The 20,369-nt window shown below is 46.8% G+C and overlaps 2 protein-coding genes across 5 annotated transcripts in view; one reads left to right on the top strand and one right to left on the bottom strand.

Moving 5' to 3' along the window:
- Window positions 1–10,802, bottom strand: part of PIGS (phosphatidylinositol glycan anchor biosynthesis class S) — a 41,685-nt gene extending 30,883 nt beyond the window's left edge. The window contains exons 1-4 of the mRNA XM_076056635.1: window positions 10,696–10,802; window positions 3,531–3,673; window positions 1,536–1,647; window positions 917–1,075 (exon numbers count right to left, since the gene is read on the bottom strand). Coding sequence (XP_075912750.1) covers window positions 917–1,075; window positions 1,536–1,647; window positions 3,531–3,673; window positions 10,696–10,714 — 433 coding nt within the window. The 5' untranslated portion in view covers window positions 10,715–10,802. The remainder of the gene's footprint in view (window positions 1–916; window positions 1,076–1,535; window positions 1,648–3,530; window positions 3,674–10,695) is intronic.
- A 490-nt stretch (window positions 10,803–11,292) lies between these two features.
- The window catches only part of SBDS (SBDS ribosome maturation factor), a 39,323-nt gene continuing 30,246 nt past the window's right edge, over window positions 11,293–20,369 (top strand). Inside the window, exons 1-3 of one of the 4 annotated variants that reach the window (XM_076056637.1) lie at window positions 11,294–11,526; window positions 17,111–17,328; window positions 17,584–17,831. In XM_076056637.1, the coding sequence (XP_075912752.1) occupies window positions 17,704–17,831 (128 nt within the window). In that variant the 5' untranslated portion in view covers window positions 11,294–11,526; window positions 17,111–17,328; window positions 17,584–17,703. Of the gene's footprint in view, window positions 11,527–17,110; window positions 17,329–17,583; window positions 17,832–20,369 lie in introns of all 4 variants that reach the window. The other 3 variants (XM_076056638.1, XM_076056636.1, XM_032980947.2) reach the window with 3 other exon arrangements.

Raw genomic sequence — 20,369 nt, 5'->3', positions numbered from 1 at the left:
GAGTCTGTGTGTGTGTGTGAGTCTGTGTGTGTGTGAGTGTGTGTGGTGAGTCTGTGTCTGGTGAGTCTATGTGTGGTGAGTCTGTGTGTGGTGAGTCTGTGTGTGTGGTGAGTCTGTGTGTGGTGAGTCTATGTGTGTGTGAGTGTGTGTGGTGAGTCTGTGGGTTTCTGTGTGTGATGAGTATATGGGTCTCTATGTGTGGTGAGTCTATGGGTCTCTGTGTGATGAGTCTATGGGTCTCTGTGTGATGAGTCTATGGGTCTCTGTGTGTGATGAGTCTATGGGTCTCTGTGTGGTGATGAGTCTATGGGTCTCTGTGTGTGATGAGTCTATGGGTCTCTCTGTGTTGAGTCTATGGGTCTCTCTGTGTGGTGATGAGTCTATGGGTCTCTATGTGCTGATGAGTCTATGGGTCTCTGTGTGGTGATGAGTCTATGGGTCTCTGTGTGTGATGAGTCTATGGGTCTTTGTGTGGTGGTGAGTCTATGGGTCTCTGTGTGTGATGAGTCTGTGGGTCTCTGTGTGTGGTGAGTCTATGGGTCTCTGTGTGATGAGTCTATGGGTCTCTGTGTGGTGATGAGTCTATGGGTCTCTGTGTGTGATGAGTCTATGGGTCTCTGTGTGGGGGGGCGGGGCTAGGAGGGCTAGGGGGGAGGGGCAAGGGGGCTAGGGGGGAGGGGCTACGGGAGCTAGGGGGGAGGGGCTAGGGGGGAGGGGCAAGGGGCCTAGGGGGGAGGGGCAAGGGGGCTAGGGGGAGGGGCTAGGGGGGCGGGGCTAGGAGGCTAGGGGGGGCTGGGGGGGAGAGGCTAGGGGGGAGGGGCTAGGGGGCCTAGGGGGGAGGGGCAAGGGGGCCAGGGGGGAGGGGCTAGGGGGGCGGGGCAAGGGGCTAGGGGGGAGGGGCTAGGGGGTCACGTGCCAGCAAGGGTAGCGGAGTCCATGGAGAGGTGACGGAGGATCTCCTCCTCCTCACTGGAGGCTTCCCGAGCGCGGTAGTTGTACTGCACTGCTACGTCCCCCTCCTCCTCCTCCTCCTCGTCAACGTCGTCATCGTCCCCACCGTCGTCCCTCCGCTCCCCTGGGTGGGGGAGGGGGGGGGCACGGCAACGTCACTCACCCACCCACTCACCCACCCACTCACCCACCCACTCACCCACCCACTCACTCACCCACTCACCCACGCACCCACCCACCCACGCACCCACCCACCCACGCACCCACCCACCCACGCACCCACCCACCCACTCACCCACCCACCCATTCACCCACCCACCCATTCACCCACCCACCCACCCACCCACTCACCCACCCACCCACCCACTCACGCACCCACTCACCCACTCATCCACCCCCCCACTCACTCACTCACGCACCCACCCACCCACTCACCCACCCACTCACCCACCCACCCACTCACTCACTCACGCACCCACCCACTCACCCACCCACCCACTCACCCACTCACCCACCCACCTACTCAACCCACTCACCCACTCACCCACCCACTCACCCACCCACTCACCCACCCACCCACCCACCAACACGATGCTGGTCCGGAATGAGCTGAGCGGCGAAGGTGGCCTGGTCCAGGCCAGCAGCGGAGAGAGCCTGAGCCGTCACCACGACCTCGATGGGAACCAGCAACTCCACCTGGAGGGGATTGGCCCAACGTGAAACTAAACTCCAACTAACGACTCATACAGAGACCCACAAACACCCACAGAGACCTATAAAGACCCATAGAGACCCACAGAGACCTATAAAGACCCACAGAGACCCATAGAGACCCACAGAGACCTATAAAGACCCATAGAGACCCAGAGACCCACAGAGACCCACAGAGACCCATAGAGACCCACAGAGACCTATAAAGGCCCACAAACACCCACAGAGACCTATATAGAGACCCACAGAGACCCACAGAGACCCACAGAGACCCACAAAGACCCACAAAGACCCACAGAGACCCACAGAGACCCACAGAGACCCACAGAAAACCACAGAGACCCATAGAGACCCACAGAGACCCATTGAGACGCACAGAGACTCACAGAGACCCACAGAGACCCACAGAGACCCACAGACACCCACAGAGACCTATATAGAGACCCACAGAGACCTATAAAGACCCACAGAGACCCACAGAGACATATTAAGACCCACAGAGACCCACAGAGACCCACAGAGACATATTAAGACCCACAGAGACCCACAGAGACCCACAGAGACATATTAAGACCCACAGAGACCCACAGAGACCCACAGACACCTACAGAGACCCACAGAGACCCATAGAGACCCACAGAGACCCACAAAGACCCACAGAGACCCACAAAGACCTATATAGAGACCCACAGAGACCTATAAAGACCCACAGAGACATATTAAGACCCATATAGACCCATGGAGACCCACAGAGACCCATAGAGACCCACAGACACCTACAGAGACCCACAGAGACCCATAGAGACCCACAGAGACCCACAAAGACCCACAGAGACCCACAAAGACCTATATAGAGACCCACAGAGACCTATAAAGACCCACAGATACCCACAGAGACCTATACAGAGACCCACAGAGACCCATAGAGACCCACAGAGACCTATAAAGTCCCACAGATACCCCTACTGTAATGTTACCCATGATGTCAGCGTGTGGTAGTGGTGTGTTACCATCACCATCACCACCACCATCACCAACTCCATCACCACCACCATCACCACCACCACTACCACCATCACCACCTCCAACACCACCACCACCATCACCACCACCACTACCACCATCACCACCTCCATCATCATCACCATCACCACTACCACTACTACCACCACCACCACCACCATCATCACCATCACCACCATCACCACTACCAGCATCACCATCACCACCACCATCACCACCATCACCACCAAAATCATCACCACCATCATCACCTCCACCACCACCATCACCACCACCTCCATCACCACCACCACCGCAACCATCATCATCACCACCACTACCACCACCTCCATCACCATCACGAGCATCATCACCACCACCACCAACTCCATCACCACCATCATCATCACCACCATCACCACCATCATCACCATCACCACCACCATCACCACCACCACTATCAGCACCATCACCATCACCACCACCATCACGACCACCACCACTGCCGCCACCACCACTATCACCACCATCACCACCATCAACACCACCACTATCACCATCACCACCATCATCACCATCACCACCATCATCACCACCACCACCACCACCATCACCACCACCACCACCTCCACTTCCACCACCACCACCACCATCACCACCACCATCACCACCACCATCATCACCACCACCATCACCACCACCACCACCTCCACCACCACCACCATCACCACCATCACCACCACCTCCACCTCCACCACCATCATCGCCACCATCACCACCACCACCACCACCTCCACCTCCACCACCACCATCACCACCACCACCACCATAACAACCACCACCACCATCACCACCACCACCACCACCTTGGCGTGGTCTAGCCGGGCGATGTCGGCGTGTGGCAGCGCCGTCCGCGTCACCGCCGTGGTTCTCCACCACACCGGCAGCCCCACCAGGAGCGAGAACGCCGCCACAAACACCGCCGAGAACTTCTGCGGGGACATCCCCGCTGGCGAACAACAACAACAACAATGACGTCAACAACAACAATGACGTCAACAACAACAATGACGTCAACAACGACAATGACGTCAACAACGACAATGTCAACAACAATGACGTCAACAACAACAATGACGTCAACAACGACAATGTCAACAACAACAATGACGTCAACAACGACAATGTCAACAACAATAATGTCAACAACAATAACATCAATCACTTGTTCTTAGTTTTTTCGGTAAAGTCACGTTGAAGAGAAACAACAAAATAACAAAATATATATATAAAACAATAAAAAATTCTCACGACGTTTCGACCATAACTCAAACGGTCATCATCAGGTGTGTCGGTTTGCATAAATTTATTTTGAAAACGGCATATTTATTTATATATATATAAATAACGTTTGCGTCACGCGCAACGATGGCAGTTTGCCAGGACTAGTCCATCTATTTTTTGAAAAGAGGAGGGGGGAGACGAAATTTGTTTTTATGTATGCTGTCTGAAAGGCACTGTAAGTGTGAACAATCAATCAAGAACTGAAATGATTTATCAAATCTTTCCAATGATTGCTAAGATAGAATCCATCTTCTCGGTTGAAATTGTCTCTGTGTTTGTATATGTGGATAGCCTCATGAACGAATCTCTCATGGAAGCCAGATGGCTTACAAAGAACCTCCGTCTTGGAAAAGTCAATGGCATGTGAGCCTACTGAATTAGAACAATGATCTGCTACGGCCGAGGTGTTGGTCCTACCGTGTTTAAGGTCTGCTTTATGTTCACGAATGCGGTCCGAGATATGGCGTTTGGTTTCTCCAATGTAACTACTACCACAGAGGCAACTTAGTTTGTAGACACCAGGGTATTGTATGTCCGGAATCACATCTTTTACAGACGGAACCAGATCACGGATTTTATGCAATGTGTTGAAACGGACCTGGATCTTGTGTTTATTCAAGATTTTGGAGATCTTTTTTGTGATCCCAGCAATGTAGGGTAAAGTGATGGTTTTGAAAGGCTCCTCAAGAGGGTTCTTCTTCATGGTTTGAGTGATAGCTTTGCGGATTGTATAGTCGGAGTAACCATTAGCCCTAAGAGCTTGGTGTACGTGCTTGAGTTCACTGCTTATGTGTTCCTGGTCGGATATGCATTGGGCTCTATGATACAGAGTCTTGATGAGAGAATTCTTCTGTGATGGATGGTGGTGGGAATCCGGTTTCAGATAAGCATCCGTATGGGTAGCTTTCCTGTAGACAGAGTGGCTCATTGAACCATCAGGTCTCTTTTTAATTAGGACATCCAAAAAAGGTATCTTGCCATCTATTTCGACTTACATGGTAAATCTGATGGCTGGGTGTATGGAATTGATGTGGTCGAAGAATTGGTCTAGAGCAGGCCGGCCATGTGGCCAGATGACAAAAGTGTCATCCACGTACCTCTTCCATAAGGTTGGGCGCAGAGTGGCAGTCTGGATGGCGTCAGTCTCAAATTTCTCCATGAAAATGTTAGCTATAACTGGAGAAAGGGGGGAGCCCATTGGGGTGCCCTCAGTTTGTTTGTAGAAAGTTCCATTCCAAGTGAAGTATGTATTGGTTAAACAGTGTCTCACCAGGGGGGGTACCTCAGTGTTTAGTCCTTGATGAACCAAGTCTTCAATGATTGCAATGGTGTCAGGTACAGGAACCTTGGTGAATAAGGAAACTACATCAAAACTGACAAGCAGGTCGTCTGGGGACAGGGAAATACCCTTGATTGTTGATACCAGGTGAGTAGAATTTTGTACCGCAGAGGTGGTCTTTCCAGTGAAAGGACGCAGGATTTCAGACAAAAAACGAGCTAGTTTGTAGGTGGGGGAGCTGATAGTAGAGACTATGGGACGAAGAGGTGTATCAACTTTATGTATTTTTGGTAAGCCGTATAATCTTGGTGGCCTGGCAGCAGAAGGTTTCAACGAAAACTGTTTAGATTGATCAATTAATGCGGTTGAATCAGAAATTATTTTGTTGGTTTGTGTGACGAGGCTGTTGGTGGGATCTCTTTTTATTTTTGTATAACTACCATCGTCGAGTAATTCTTTAATTTTGTTGTTGTATTCTATTTTATCCATGATAACAGTAGCATTGCCTTTGTCAGCTGAGAGAACTACAATATCATTCCTCTTTTTTAATTTATATAATTCAAAACGCTCATCTTTGCTGAGGTTGCTAGCTGGCATCTTAGCGTTTTTGAGGGTTGCAGCGATTTCAGATCTTGCTACGTCTGCAGCGATGTGACCCAGGCCCCTGAGAGCAACGTCTACTTGGGCAATTATATCATTAACTGGTATGTGTTTAGGTGTGACTGCAAAGTTTAGACCTTTAGCTAAAACGGATTTCAGACCATCGGAAATAGAACCTCTTCGTCCCATAGTCTCTACTATCAGCTCCCCCACCTACAAACTAGCTCGTTTTTTGTCTGAAATCCTGCGTCCTTTCACTGGAAAGACCACCTCTGCGGTACAAAATTCTACTCACCTGGTATCAACAATCAAGGGTATTTCCCTGTCCCCAGACGACCTGCTTGTCAGTTTTGATGTAGTTTCCTTATTCACCAAGGTTCCTGTACCTGACACCATTGCAATCATTGAAGACTTGGTTCATCAAGGACTAAACACTGAGGTACCCCCCCTGGTGAGACACTGTTTAACCAATACATACTTCACTTGGAATGGAACTTTCTACAAACAAACTGAGGGCACCCCAATGGGCTCCCCCCTTTCTCCAGTTATAGCTAACATTTTCATGGAGAAATTTGAGACTGACGCCATCCAGACTGCCACTCTGCGCCCAACCTTATGGAAGAGGTACGTGGATGACACTTTTGTCATCTGGCCACATGGCCGGCCTGCTCTAGACCAATTCTTCGACCACATCAATTCCATACACCCAGCCATCAGATTTACCATGGAAGTCGAAATAGATGGCAAGATACCTTTTTTGGATGTCCTAATTAAAAAGAGACCTGATGGTTCAATGAGCCACTCTGTCTACAGGAAAGCTACCCATACGGATGCTTATCTGAAACCGGATTCCCACCACCATCCATCACAGAAGAATTCTCTCATCAAGACTCTGTATCATAGAGCCCAATGCATATCCGACCAGGAACACATAAGCAGTGAACTCAAGCACGTACACCAAGCTCTTAGGGCTAATGGTTACTCCGACTATACAATCCGCAAAGCTATCACTCAAACCATGAAGAAGAACCCTCTTGAGGAGCCTTTCAAAACCATCACTTTACCCTACATTGCTGGGATCACAAAAAAGATCTCCAAAATCTTGAATAAACACAAGATCCAGGTCCGTTTCAACACATTACATAAAATCCGTGATCTGGTTCCGTCTGTAAAAGATGTGATTCCGGACATACAATACCCTGGTGTCTACAAACTAAGTTGCCTCTGTGGTAGTAGTTACATTGGAGAAACCAAACGCCATATCTCGGACCGCATTCGTGAACATAAAGCAGACCTTAAACACGGTAGGACCAACACCTCGGCCGTAGCAGATCATTGTTCTAATTTAGTAGGCTCACATGCCATTGACTTTTCCAAGACGGAGGTTCTTTGTAAGCCATCTGGCTTCCATGAGAGATTCGTTCATGAGGCTATCCACATATACAAACACAGAGACAATTTCAACCGAGAAGATGGATTCTATCTTAGCAATCATTGGAAAGATTTGATAAATCATTTCAGTTCTTGATTGATTGTTCACACTTACAGTGCCTTTCAGACAGCATACATAAAAACAAATTTCGTCTCCCCCCTCCTCTTTTCAAAAAATAGATGGACTAGTCCTGGCAAACTGCCATCGTTGCGCGTGACGCAAACGTTATTTTTATATATATAAATAAATAAACATGCCGTTTTCAAAATAAATTTATGCAAACCGACACACCTGATGATGACCGTTTGAGTTATGGTCGAAACGTCGTGAGAATTTTTTATTGTTTTATATATATTTTGTTATTTTGTTGTTTCTCTTCAACGTGACTTTACCGAAAAAACTAAGAATATGAATTACTGCAGTCACGAAAGCTTTAAATCAAAATCAATCACTTGCTCAATCAATCACTCACTCACTCAGTTACTCACTCACTCAATCACTCACTCAGTTACTCACTCAGTCACTCAATCACTCACTCACTCAATCACTCCCTCACTCAATTACTCACTCAGTTACTCACTCACTCAATCACTCACTCAGTTACTCACTCAGTCACTCAATCACTCACTCAATCACTCCCTCACTCAATTACTCACTCAGTTACTCACTCACTCAATCACTCAATCACTCAGTTACTCACTCAGTCACTCAATCACTCACTCAATCACTCACTCAATCAATCACTCACTCAATCAATCAATCACTCACTCAATCACTCTCTCACTCAATCACTCTCTCAATCACTCACTCAATCACTCACTCACTCAATCACTCTCTCAATCACTCACTCAGTTACTCGATCTCACTCAATCACTCACTCAATCACTCTCTCAATCACTCACTCAATCACTCACTCAATCACTCACTCACTCAATCACACACTCACTCACTCAATCACTCACTCAATCACTCACTCACTCACTGAGTTACTCATCCACTCAATCACTCACTCAGTCACTCACTCACTCACACACTCACTCAATCACTCACTGACTCAGTCACTCAATCACTCAATCACTCACTCAATCAGTCACTCAATCACTCACCAGTTACTCACCCATTCAATCGCTCAATCCCTCACTTACTCAATCCCTCACTCACCCACTCACTCAATCACTCACTCACTGAATCACTCAATCACTCACTCACTCACCCACTCCCTCAATCCCTCACTCAATCATTCACTCACCCACTCACTCAATCACTCACTCAATCACTCACTCACTCGCTCAGTTACTCAACCACTCACTCAATCACTCACTCAATCACTCACCCAATCATTCACCAACACTACAGAGACCCATAAAGACCCAGATCCATAGAGACCCATAGAGATGCAGACCCATAGAGACCCACAGAGACCCATAGAGATCCATAGAGACCCAGATCCATAGAGACCCATAGAGACCCAGACTCATAGAGATACAGAGACCCAGATCCATAGAGATAGAGACCCATAGAGACCCAGACCCATAGAGACCCATAGAGATACAGACCCATAGAGACCCATAGAGATCCATAGAGACCCAGATCCATAGAGACCCATAGAGACCCAGACCCATAGAGATACAGAGACCCAGATCCATAGAGATACAGAGACCCATAGAGACCCAGACCTATAGAGACCCACAAGGATACAGAGACACACTGAGATACATAGACCCATAGAGACCCAGATCCATAGAGACCCATAGAGATACAGAGACCCATAGAGACCCAGATCCAGAGACCCATAGAGATACAGAGACCCATAGAGACCCAGATCCAGAGACCCATAGAGATACAGAGATCCATAGAGACCCACTGAGATAGAGACCCAGATCCATAGAGATCCAGAGACCCACTCTGGATCTCTATGGGTCTCTATGTGTGTGTGTCTATGTGTCTGTGTGTGTCTATGTCTATGTGTGTCTCTGTGTGTATGTGTCTATGTGTGTGTTTCTCTGTGTCTCTGTGTGTCTATGTGTCTGTCTCTGTGTGTGTCACCGTATGTGTGTCTCTGTGGGGAGCGATAGTGTAGCGGTTAGCGCTACGCTGCACTATGAACCTGGCGACCCGGGTTCGATTCCCGCTCACGGCCAACACCAGTGACGATTATCTGAACCGGTCCCAGGCCTCCCCTTAGGTCGACTCAGCCTCAAATGAGTACCCGGTGCGGTGTGTAAACATCGCCACTGGGGAGACAAAGGCGGTCGGGCGTGGTGCTGGCCACCCACCTCCTCGTGTACCGATCCGGCCTTCATAGGTGCTCGCTAACAGCACTTGCCCCTACAGTCTGTTAAGGCTATAAGGGGGATCTTTGTCTTTGTCTCTGTGTGTGTGTCTCTGTGTCTCTGTGTGTGTCTGTGTGTGTGTGTCTCTGTGTCTCTGTGTGTGTCTGTGTGTGTGTGTCTCTGTGTCTCGGTGTGTGTCTCTGTGTGTCTCTGTGTGTGTGTCTCTCTGTGTGTCTCTGTGTCTCTCTCTGTCTCTGTGTGTCTCTGTGTCTCTGTGTGTGTCTCTGTGTCTCTGTGTCTGTGTATCTCTGTGTGTGTCTCTGTGTGTCTCTGTGTGTCTCTGTGTGTGTCTCTGTGTGTGTCTCTGTGTGTCTCTGTGTCTCTGTCTCTCTGTGTCTCTCTCTGTCTCTATGTCTCTCTCTGTGTGTCTCTCTGTGTCTGTGTCTCTGTCTCTCTGTGTCCCTGTCTCTCTCTCTCTGTGTCTCCGTGTCTCTCTCTGTGTCTCTGTCTCTGTGTGTCTCTCTCTGTGTTTCTGTGTCTCTCTCTGTGTCTCTCTGTGTCTATGTCTCTCTCTGTCTCTCTCTGTGTCTGTGTGTCTCTGTGTCTCTGTGTCTCTCTCTGTGTCTGTGTATCTCTGTGTGTGTCTCTGTGTGTGTCTCTGTGTCTCTCTGTGTCTGTCTCTCTGTGTCTGTCTCTGTGTCTCTGTGTCTCTCTCTGTCTCTGTGTCTCTCTCTGTCTCTCTGTGTCTCTCTCTGTGTCTGTGTCTCTGTCTCTCTGTGCCCCTGTCTCTCTCTCTCTGTGTCTCTCTCTGTGTCTCTCTCTGTGTTTCTGTGTCTCTCTCTGTGTCTATGTCTCTCTCTGTCTCTGTGTCTCTCTCTGTGTCTCTCTCTGTGTGTCTATGTGTCTCTGTCTCTCTCTGTCTCTGTGTCTCTCTCTGTCTCTGTGTCTCTCTCTGTCTCTGTGTCTCTCTCTGTCTCTGTGTCTCTCTCTGTCTCTGTGTCTCTCTCTGTCTCTGTGTCTCTCTCTGTCTCTGTGTCTCTGTGTCTGTGTCTCTCTCTCTGTGTCTGTGTCTCTGTGTCTCTCTCTGTGTCTGTATACTTCACCTGTCGTATCGGCAGCCATTGAGTGGCGGTTGATGGGTGGGTAAGGCCGAGACGGTGGCCGCGCGAGGGTCAAAACGCTGCGCTGCCGCCGCCGCTGTGTGGTGAAAAACGCGATTGTAAAATGGCGAGCGCCGCCTTCGCTTTCTGCGTCCGTGGGTGTAGGGGACACAATTTTATTTTTTATTCGCTCGAATCTCGACAGTTTTATGTTTTTTTTACTTATAAGAAATAAGTTTCAACGTCGCTGTAATTTTTTTTACACCTTTACTCAGAGAGAGGGAGAATAAAAAAACTAAAATTTGCGGCTTACGGTGGAGGAAGTATTCTTCCGGAAGAAGAATATGTCTCTAGCGGACGTAAAAAAAACAGTTCTTCCGGAAGATCTATTCCTCTTCCGGAAGATGTCTTCTGATAGACGCAACAAGAAGCTATTTTCCAACTACCTCTACCGGAAGACGTCTTCCTCCGCATCTTCCAGTGGCGGTAGACGTCTTCCGTATCTTCCAGTGGCGGTAGACGTCTTCCGCATCATCCGGTGGCGGTAGACGTCTTCCTCCGCATCTTCCGGTGGCGGTAGACGTCTGTCCGTATCTTCCGGTGGCGGTAGACATCTTCCGCCGCCAACTGAACGGAAGGAAGCGGCTCTGGTGTCTTTAACGCGAACGCGTTCGCCGATTTTGGCGTCGATCAATCAGCATCAGCAACACGAATTATCGTGATTATGAATGATCAATAAGTTATAATTACCAATAGGCGAGTTTATAATTAGGAGTATGCCTTCGTAGCGACTACGAGGACGACCGGCGTACCTTTAAGGCGACTATCTCCACGGTAAGGCGCTCTTAACGTGAGCCTGGTTTGAGTTTATTTATATTATAAAGCTTATTTAGTACATAATGCGTATAGTATGAAGTCTTCTTGGTCCATTCGGTAAAGTCACCACGTAGAATGGAGATAAAATAATACAAATAATGACGATAATTTTTTATTCTGTTGGAGATAAGATGATAAAAATAATAACAATAATTTTTATTCTGTTATTATTATTTTAAATAATAACAGAATCATTTTTATTCTGTTATTTTTATTATTTTATCTCCATTCTACGTGGTGGTGACTTTACCGAAAGAACCCAGCAGATGAATCCCTACAGTCACGAATGCTTTAAATATAAATGTTCAGTATAAAGCTTATGTAGAACATAATGAATATAGTATAAAGCTTATATAGGACATAATGTATATAGTATAAAGCTTATATAGGACAATGAATATAGTATAAAGCTTATATAGAACATAATGCATATAGTGTAAAGCTTATATAGAACATAATGTATATGGTATAAAGCTTATATAGGGCATAATGTATATAGTATAAAGCTTATATAGGACATAATGTATATAGTATAAAGCTTATATAGAACATAATATATATAGTATAAAGCTTATATAGGACATAATTTATATAGTATAAAGCTTATGTAGAACATAATGTATATAGTATAAAGCTTATATAGAACATAATGAATATAGTATAAAGCTTATATGGGACATAATGTATATAGTATAAAGCTTATATAGGACATAATGTATATAGTATAAAGCTTATATAGGACATAATGAATATAGTATAAAGCTTATATAGGACATAACGTATATAGTATAAAGCTTATATAGGACATAATGTATATAGTATAAAGCTTATATAGAACATAATGAATATAGTATAAAGCTTTTATAGAGCATAATGTATATAGTATGAAGCTTATATAGGACCTAGTCTATATAGTACAGAGTCTACGTATTAGTAGTAGTAGTGGTGGTGATAGTGGTAGTGAAATTTAGTACAGAGTTGCTTATAGTATAAAGTTGCTTATAGTACAGAGCCTAAATAGTACATAGTTTATATAGTACAGAGTTTATATAGTACGTAGTTTATATAGTAAATAGTTTATATAGTAAATAGTTTATATAGTACATAGTTTAAATAGTACATGGTTTATATAGTACAGAGTTTATATAGTACATGGTTTATATAGTACGTAGTTTAATTAGTACATAGTTTATATACTACGTAGTTTATATAGTAAATAGTTTATATAGTAAATATTTTATATAGTACATAGTTTAAATAGTACATGGTTTATATAGTACGTAGTTTAATTAGTACATAGTTTATATTCTACGTAGTTTATATAGTACATAGTTTAAATAGTACATAGTTTATATAGTACACAGTTTATATAGTACATAGTGTATATAGTACATAGTTTATATAGTATAAAGCTTATATAGTACATAGTCTATATAGTATAGAGCTTATATAGTACATAATGTATATAATATGAAGCTTATTTAGTACATGGTTTATATAGAAGTAGTATTGGTGGTGACAGGTTAGGGTACATAGTTGCTTAAAGTACGTAGTATAGTGGTAGTACGTGGTGTACTGTACGGTGTAGTTACGTTATAGATGTTACAACAATTTATACAAAACCGTAGTGTTATTATACTAATGTGTGTGTGGTGTATTTATATTATAAGTGTGCAATTGATCACGGTGTGGGTATTCACAGTTTGTGTCTGGTATATTCAGTGTGTTCGGGTCGAATTCAACTTTCAGTAGCAATACAAGCTTTAACTTGTCGATAATTTCAACGTGTAACAACTATCAGGCTCGGTAGGTGTGTGACTCTCCATCGCTACGAAACGAGACTTAAGACTCCAGTCCTGTCAACCGTACGATAACAACAACATCAACGTCATCATCATCATCAATTCAAGGTACGGTACTTAAAGTTAACTGCAATTAGTTGAGAGCTACTTTAACAACTATCAGGCTCGGTAGGTGTGTGACTCTCCATCGCTACGAAACGAGACTAAGACTCCAGTCCTGTCAACCGTACGATAACAACAACGTCAACGTCATCATCATCATCAATTCAAGGTACGGTACTTAAAGTTAACTGCAATTAGTTGAGAGCTACTTTAACAACTATCAGGCTCGGTAGGTGTGTGACTCTCCATCGCTACGAAACGAGACTAAGACTCCAGTCCTGTCAACCGTACGATAACAACAACAACGTCATCGTCATCATCATCAATTCAAGGTACGGTACTTAAAGTTAACTGCAATTAGTTGAGAGCAACTTTAACAACTATCAGGCGCGGTAGTGTGTGTACACGCATCGCTACGAAACGAGACTAAGACTCCAGTCCTGTCAACCGTACGATAACAACAACATCAACGTCATCATCATCATCATCAATTCAAGGTGCGGTACTTAAAGTTAACTGCAATTAGTTGAGAGCTACTTTAACAACTATCAGGCGCGGTAGGTGTGTGACTCTCCATCGCTACGAAACGAGACTAAGACTCCAGTCCTGCCAACCGTACGATAACAACAACATCAACGTCATCATCATCAATTCAAGGTACGGTACTTAAAGTTAACTGCAATTAGTTGAGAGCTACTTTAACAACTATCAGGCTTGGTAGGTGTGACTCTCCATCGCTACGAAACGAGACTAAGACTCCAGTCCTGCCAACCGTACGATAACAACAACGTCAACGTCATCATCATCATCATCATCAATTCAAGGTACGGTACTTAAAGTTAACTGCAATTAGTTGAGAGCTACTTTAACAACTATCAGGCTCGGTAGGTGTGACTCTCCATCGCTACGAAACGAGACTAAGACTCCAGTCATGTCAACCGTACGATAACAACAACGTCATCGTCATCATCATCAATTCAAGGTACGGTACTTAAAGTTAACTGCAATTAGTTGAGAGCTACTTTAACAACTATCAGGCGCGGTAGGTGTGTGACTCTCCATCGCTACGAAACGAGACTAAGACTCCAGTCCTGCCAACCGTACGATAACAACAACATCAACGTCATCATCAATTCAAGGTACGGTACTTAAAGTTAACTGCAATTAGTTGAGAGCTACTTTAACAACTATCAGGCGCGGTAGTGTGTGTACACGCATCGCTAAGATCCGGACAAGATCGCGGCCATATCAACCGTGATCACGACGTTTGGATCGCATCACATAGCGATCTTCGTCAGGTGAGACATCCACGGTAATTGATTAGTAAAAGCCACCGGGGTAGAGCGACTTTAACAACTATCAGGCTCGGTAGGTGTGTGACTCTCCATCGCTACGAAACGAGACTAAGACTCCAGTCCTGTCAACCGTACGATCACAACAACGTCATCGTCATCATCATCATCATCAATTCAAGGTGCGGTACTTAAAGTTAACTGCAATTAGTTGAGAGCAACTTTAACAACTATCAGGCTCGGTAGGTGTGTGTGTGTGTGTGTATCTCTATAACTGTGACCCAGGACTATTCCCCAGTCCTATCAACCGTACAGCTGACAACGACAATAACAATTTTGGTTTAAAACTTTTCGTGACTGCAGTGATTCATATTCTTGGTCCTTTCGGTAAAGTCACGTTGAAGGGAAACAATAAATAATAAATATATATATAAAACAATTAAATTCTCGCGACGCTAAGATGCCAGCTAGCAACCTCAGCAAAGATGAGCGTTTTGAATTATATAAATAAAAAAAAGAGGGATGACATTGTAGTCCTCTCAGCCGACAAGGGCAATGCCACTGTCATCATGGATGAAACAGAATACAACAACAACAACAAAATTAAAGAATTACTCGACGCCACCAACAGCCTTGTCACACAAACCAACAGAATAATTTCTGATTCGACCGCATTAATTGATCAAACTGAACAGTTTCCGTTGAAACCCTCTGCTGCCAGGCCACCAAGATTATGCGGCTTACCAAAACATACATGAAGTAGAGACACCCCCTCACTCCAGCGCTGTCCTACCAGACAGTCTCGCCCCCTTCACCTGATGAAGGCCGCTTGTGTTGTGGCCGAAACGTCGTGAGAATATTATCGTGTTATTTTATTTTATCAATTTATTATTTTATTATCATTCTACGTGACTTTACCGAAAGAACCAAAGAAGATAGAGACACCCCCCCCTTCGTCCCATCGTCTCGACTATCAACTCCCCCACCTACAAGCGCCCCTTGGTTCTTTCAGTTCAAGTGACGTGGAAAGATAATGCATTTGAATGTGATGACAGAATGCGACGTTTCGATTGCAGCAGAAGCAGTCGTCATCGGGTAAGAATGAATGAGGAAACCAGCCTCCTAAGTCTTGATTGAAAGCTTTCGTGACTGCAGTGATTCATATTCTTGGCTCTTTCGGTAAAGTCACCACGTTGAAGGGAAACAATTAAATACGAGTCCGTCTATGTTCTGAAAAGAGGAGGAGGGGGAGAGACGAAAAATTAATGTACGCTGCCTGAAAGCCACCGCAAGCGTGAACAATCAATTAAGGCCTGAAATGGTTTATCGAATCCTTCCAATGATTGCTAAGCCAGAATCCATCTTCTCGGTTGAAATTGGTCTAGCAAATAGTAGTGTAGTGTATAGTAGTGTGGTGTAGTGTATAGTGTAGTGTATAGTAGTGTAGTGTATAGTAGTGTGGTGTATAGTAGTGTAGTGTATAGTGTAGTGTATAGTGTAGTGTATAGTAGTGTGGTGTATAGTAGTGTAGTGTATAGTAGTGTAATGTATAGTAGTGTGGTGTATAGTAGTGTAGTGTATAGTAGTGTAGTGTATAGTAGTGTAGTGTATAGTAGTGTGGTGTATAGTAGTGTGGTGTATAGTAGTGTGGTGTATAGTAGTGTGGTGTATAGTAGTGTGGTGTATAGTAGTGTGGTGTATAGTAGTGTGGTGTATAGTAGTGTAGTAGTGTATAGTAGTGTAGTGTATAGTAGTGTAGTGTATAGTAGTGTGGTGTATAGTAGTGTGGTGTATAGTAGTGTAGTGTATAGTGTAGTGTATAGTAGTGTAGCATATAGTAGTGTGGTGTATAGTAGTCTAGCAAATAGTAGTGTATAGTGAATTTTGATTTAAAGCTTTCGTGACTGCAGTGATTCGTATTCTTAGCTCTTTCGGTAAAGTCGCCACGTAGAAGGGAAACAATCAAATAATAAAATATATATAAAACAATAAAAAAATTCTCACGACGTTTCGACCGTAACCCAAACGGTCGTTGGTTTTTTCACACCTGATTACGTTACGGTCGAAACGTCGTGAGAATTTTTTATTGTTTTATATATATTTTATTATTTTATTGTTTCCCTTCAACGTGACTTTACCGAAAGAGCTAAGAATAAGCCTTCTAAGCTTATAAATAGAATGCAATACAACACACGACAGACGGCACCCTTCCTGGTTGATTGACGTTCTTCCAAAGATTGCTCAATTCGAGAGAGAGACGAAACACAGATACAGAGAGACACACACACACACACAAGCATAGGCACACCTGTGTGTCTATGCTTGTGTGTGTGTGTCTACGTGTAGAGAAGAGATGTAGTGACGCGGTGCAGGAGGACGTGCAGCTGAGTGGACTTGCCCATGACCGGTACCGGCGGTGTCAAGATCGGCCTCTGTGGAGGAGGAGGCTCGTGAAGGACGCCGCCGCTGGGCAGTTGGAGGCAGTCGCCCTCCCACAACAGCGGAGGGCGGAGGAGCGACGCTCACAACAACGAGCGGAGCGCCGGGTGGCTAAAGCGCAGCAGGTTGGCACAGTAGGGGGCACAGGTGGTGCATCAGCCACAGTCATCTCAGTCAGTCGACCCGTGGCACCTGGGTCTGCCCCGTGACCTCCTGCCGGCGGGCGTTCGACACTTCACGTGGCCTCAGGGTGCACATGGCCTGGCACAAGCGTCGTGGTGACGTCACCGCCACTCAGTGGCTAATGGCGGTTGTTGTCGTCTCTCTCCGCTTGTGTGTGTGTGCGCGTCTCCGTGTTTTGTCTCTCTCGCCAAATTTAGCAACCCTTTGGAAGGGTAACTTAAAAGTCTGCCCGTCACTATTTCGTCGGCGGAAAAAGAGCAAATCCTCGGCCCCGTCCCCCGCGCAAGCGACTGTGACGGCTATCAGGCGCGGCGAGGATGTCCATCTTCACGCCCACCAACCAGATCCGCCTCACGAATGTGGCCGTGGTTCGCATGAAGAGGGCGGGCAAGCGCTTCGAGATCGCCTGCTACAAGAACAAAGTGCTCGGCTGGAGAAGCAACGTGTGAGTGTTTGACAAAAAAACTAAAAAAAGCTACGACCACCGTCGCCACCGCTAAGATGAGACTGTTCAAAGATGTTGACCGCCTCGCCTGGCTCCGCAGGAAGGTCGTGGGTTCCATTCCCGACCCGGAGAGATGTTGACCACCTCGCCTGGTGTGCAGGAGGTCGCGTGGGTTCGATTAGCCTGAGAGATGTTGACTACCTCGCCTGGTCTACAGTAGGTCCCATGGGTTCGATTAGCCTGAGAGATGTTGACTACCTCGCCTGGTATGCAGGAGGTCGTGGGTTCGATCCAGACCCTGAGAGATGTTGACTACCTCGCCTGGTATGCAGGAGGTCGTGGGTTCGATCCAGACCCTGAGAGATGTTGACTACCTCGCCTGGTCTACAGGAGGTCGTGGGTTCCATTCACGACCCTGGGAGATGTTGACCACCTCGCCTGGTCTGCAGGAGGTCCCGTGGGATCGATTACCCTGAGAGATGTTGACTACCTCGCTTGGTCTACAGGAGGTCCCGTGGGATTGATTAGCCTGAGAGATGTTGACTACCTCGTCTGGTCTGCAGGAGGTCGTGGGTTCCATTCCCGACCCTGCTAGATGTTGACCACCTCGCCTGGTCTGCAGGAGGTCCTGTGGGATCGATTACCCTGAGAGATGTTGACTACCTCGTTTGGTCTACAGGAGGTCCCGTGGGTTTGATTAGCCTGAGAGATGTTGACTACCTCGCCTGGTCTACAGGAGGTCGTGGGTCTGATTACACTGAGAGATGTTGACTACCTCGCCTGGTCTACAGGAGATCCCGTGGGATCGATTAGCCTGAGAGATGTTGACTACCTCGCCTGGTACGCATGAGGTCGTGGGTTCGATTACACTGAGAGATGTTGACTACCTCGCCTGGTCGGCAGGAAGTCGTGGGTTCCATTCCCGACGGTAGGAGGCTGCTAGATTTTTGTGCAGCCCATGGGCTTGTAATTACCAACACTCTGTTCCGGCATCGGCGCATCCACACAACATCATGGATGCATGCCGGGTCCAAGCAAGAACATCTGCTGGACTACGTAGTGACGGAACAGCGGATGCGGGCCCATGTCCTTGACACCAGGACCTACCGTGGAGCTGATCTGCCCTCTGACCATCGACTAGTCATCTGTAAGATGCGCCTCCCGTTCTTCCACTCCGGTGGTGGGTGTACACCCAGGACCCCATTCCAACCTAAGGTGGCCTGGTCTCGGTTAGCTGATGAAAGTTGTTGAGGGGAAATGGGCGAGGTTTAGGACTGTGACTCATGCAGCTGCATTGGCTGCTTTGGGTACGCGGTCCAGACCTCCCCAGAGACCCTGGATGACAGAGGAGGTGTTCAGGATGGTTGAGAAAAAGCGACAGGCCCACTGTCATCGGCTACAGAATCCCACGTCAGAGAATGAGGAGGCTTACCGCAGCCTTCGCTCGGAGGTTCGGAGAGCCGTGAGGCGCTGCAAGGTTGGGTGGTGGTCGCGGGTTGCTGAGGAAATGGAGTTTGCCTCGGTGGCCCGCGATCACAAATCTCTATTTAACTCCATCAAAAAAGTAACCTGCAGCGCCACACCTATTACCATCATTAGGCGAAAAAACGGTGATCCAATCTCCGACCTCCAGGAACAGGTTTGCAGATTTGCTGAGCATTTCTGTGAGGTCCTGGGGGAGGGGAAATCCCTCAGCCAGGAAAACATCGTGGCACAAAGTGAGGATGACCCTGCTGAGGCTGCGGTGCCTCAAATATTGGAAGAAGTCACCCCCTGTGAGTGGCTGGCTGAGGTGCCATCAGTTGAGGAAGTACTGAAGGCGATCCGGAGTCTGAGACCAGGAAAGGCACCGGGCAGAGACGATCTCCCAAGCGAAATGCTGAGGGAGGGCGGCGTTTGTGCACAGACTGCCCTATGTGACATCATAACAACAGTCTGGACCACTGGACGGGTTCCGCAGGATTGAAAGGATGCCCTGGTGGTCCCCCTCTTTAAGAAGGGGGGACCACACAGACTGTAACAACTACAGGGGCATCTCACTCCTCAGTGTGCCGGGAAAGGTCCTGGCAAGGATTATTCAACATCGCCTTGCCAGGCACGCTGAGGAGAGGCTTGCGGAGCCCCAATGCGGTTTCAGGAAAGGGCGGTCCTGCACAGATGCCATATTTTCTGTCCGTCTGCTACAGCAGAGGTGTAGGGAATTCCAACAAGACCTACATCTCTGCTTTATTGATCTGGTCAAGGCCTATGACACCATCAGTAGGCCAGGGCTCTGGGTTGTTCTTCGTGCTTTTGGAGTCCCTGACCCTCTGCTCACGCTCATTAAGGACCTTCATGATGGTGAGCAGGCCCGGATAAAATTACGTGGCCGGGAGTTGGAGCCATTCCCTGTTTACCTTGGGGTGCGACAGGGATGTCCTCTGGCTCCCCACATTATTTAACATCAATTTCGACCACGTAGTTCATGAAGCCTTCGATGGCTGTACCAGAGGAATTTCCATCTGATACAGATACAATGGGAGGCCGATCGATGTCCGG

Source organism: Petromyzon marinus, chromosome 77 (assembly GCF_048934315.1).
Source record: "Petromyzon marinus isolate PM22_M1 ecotype Great Lakes invasive population chromosome 77, UKy_Petmar_22M1.pri1.0, whole genome shotgun sequence".
Taxonomy (NCBI): Eukaryota; Metazoa; Chordata; class Hyperoartia; order Petromyzontiformes; family Petromyzontidae; genus Petromyzon; species Petromyzon marinus.
This window is presented reverse-complemented; position numbering and strand designations above follow the sequence as displayed.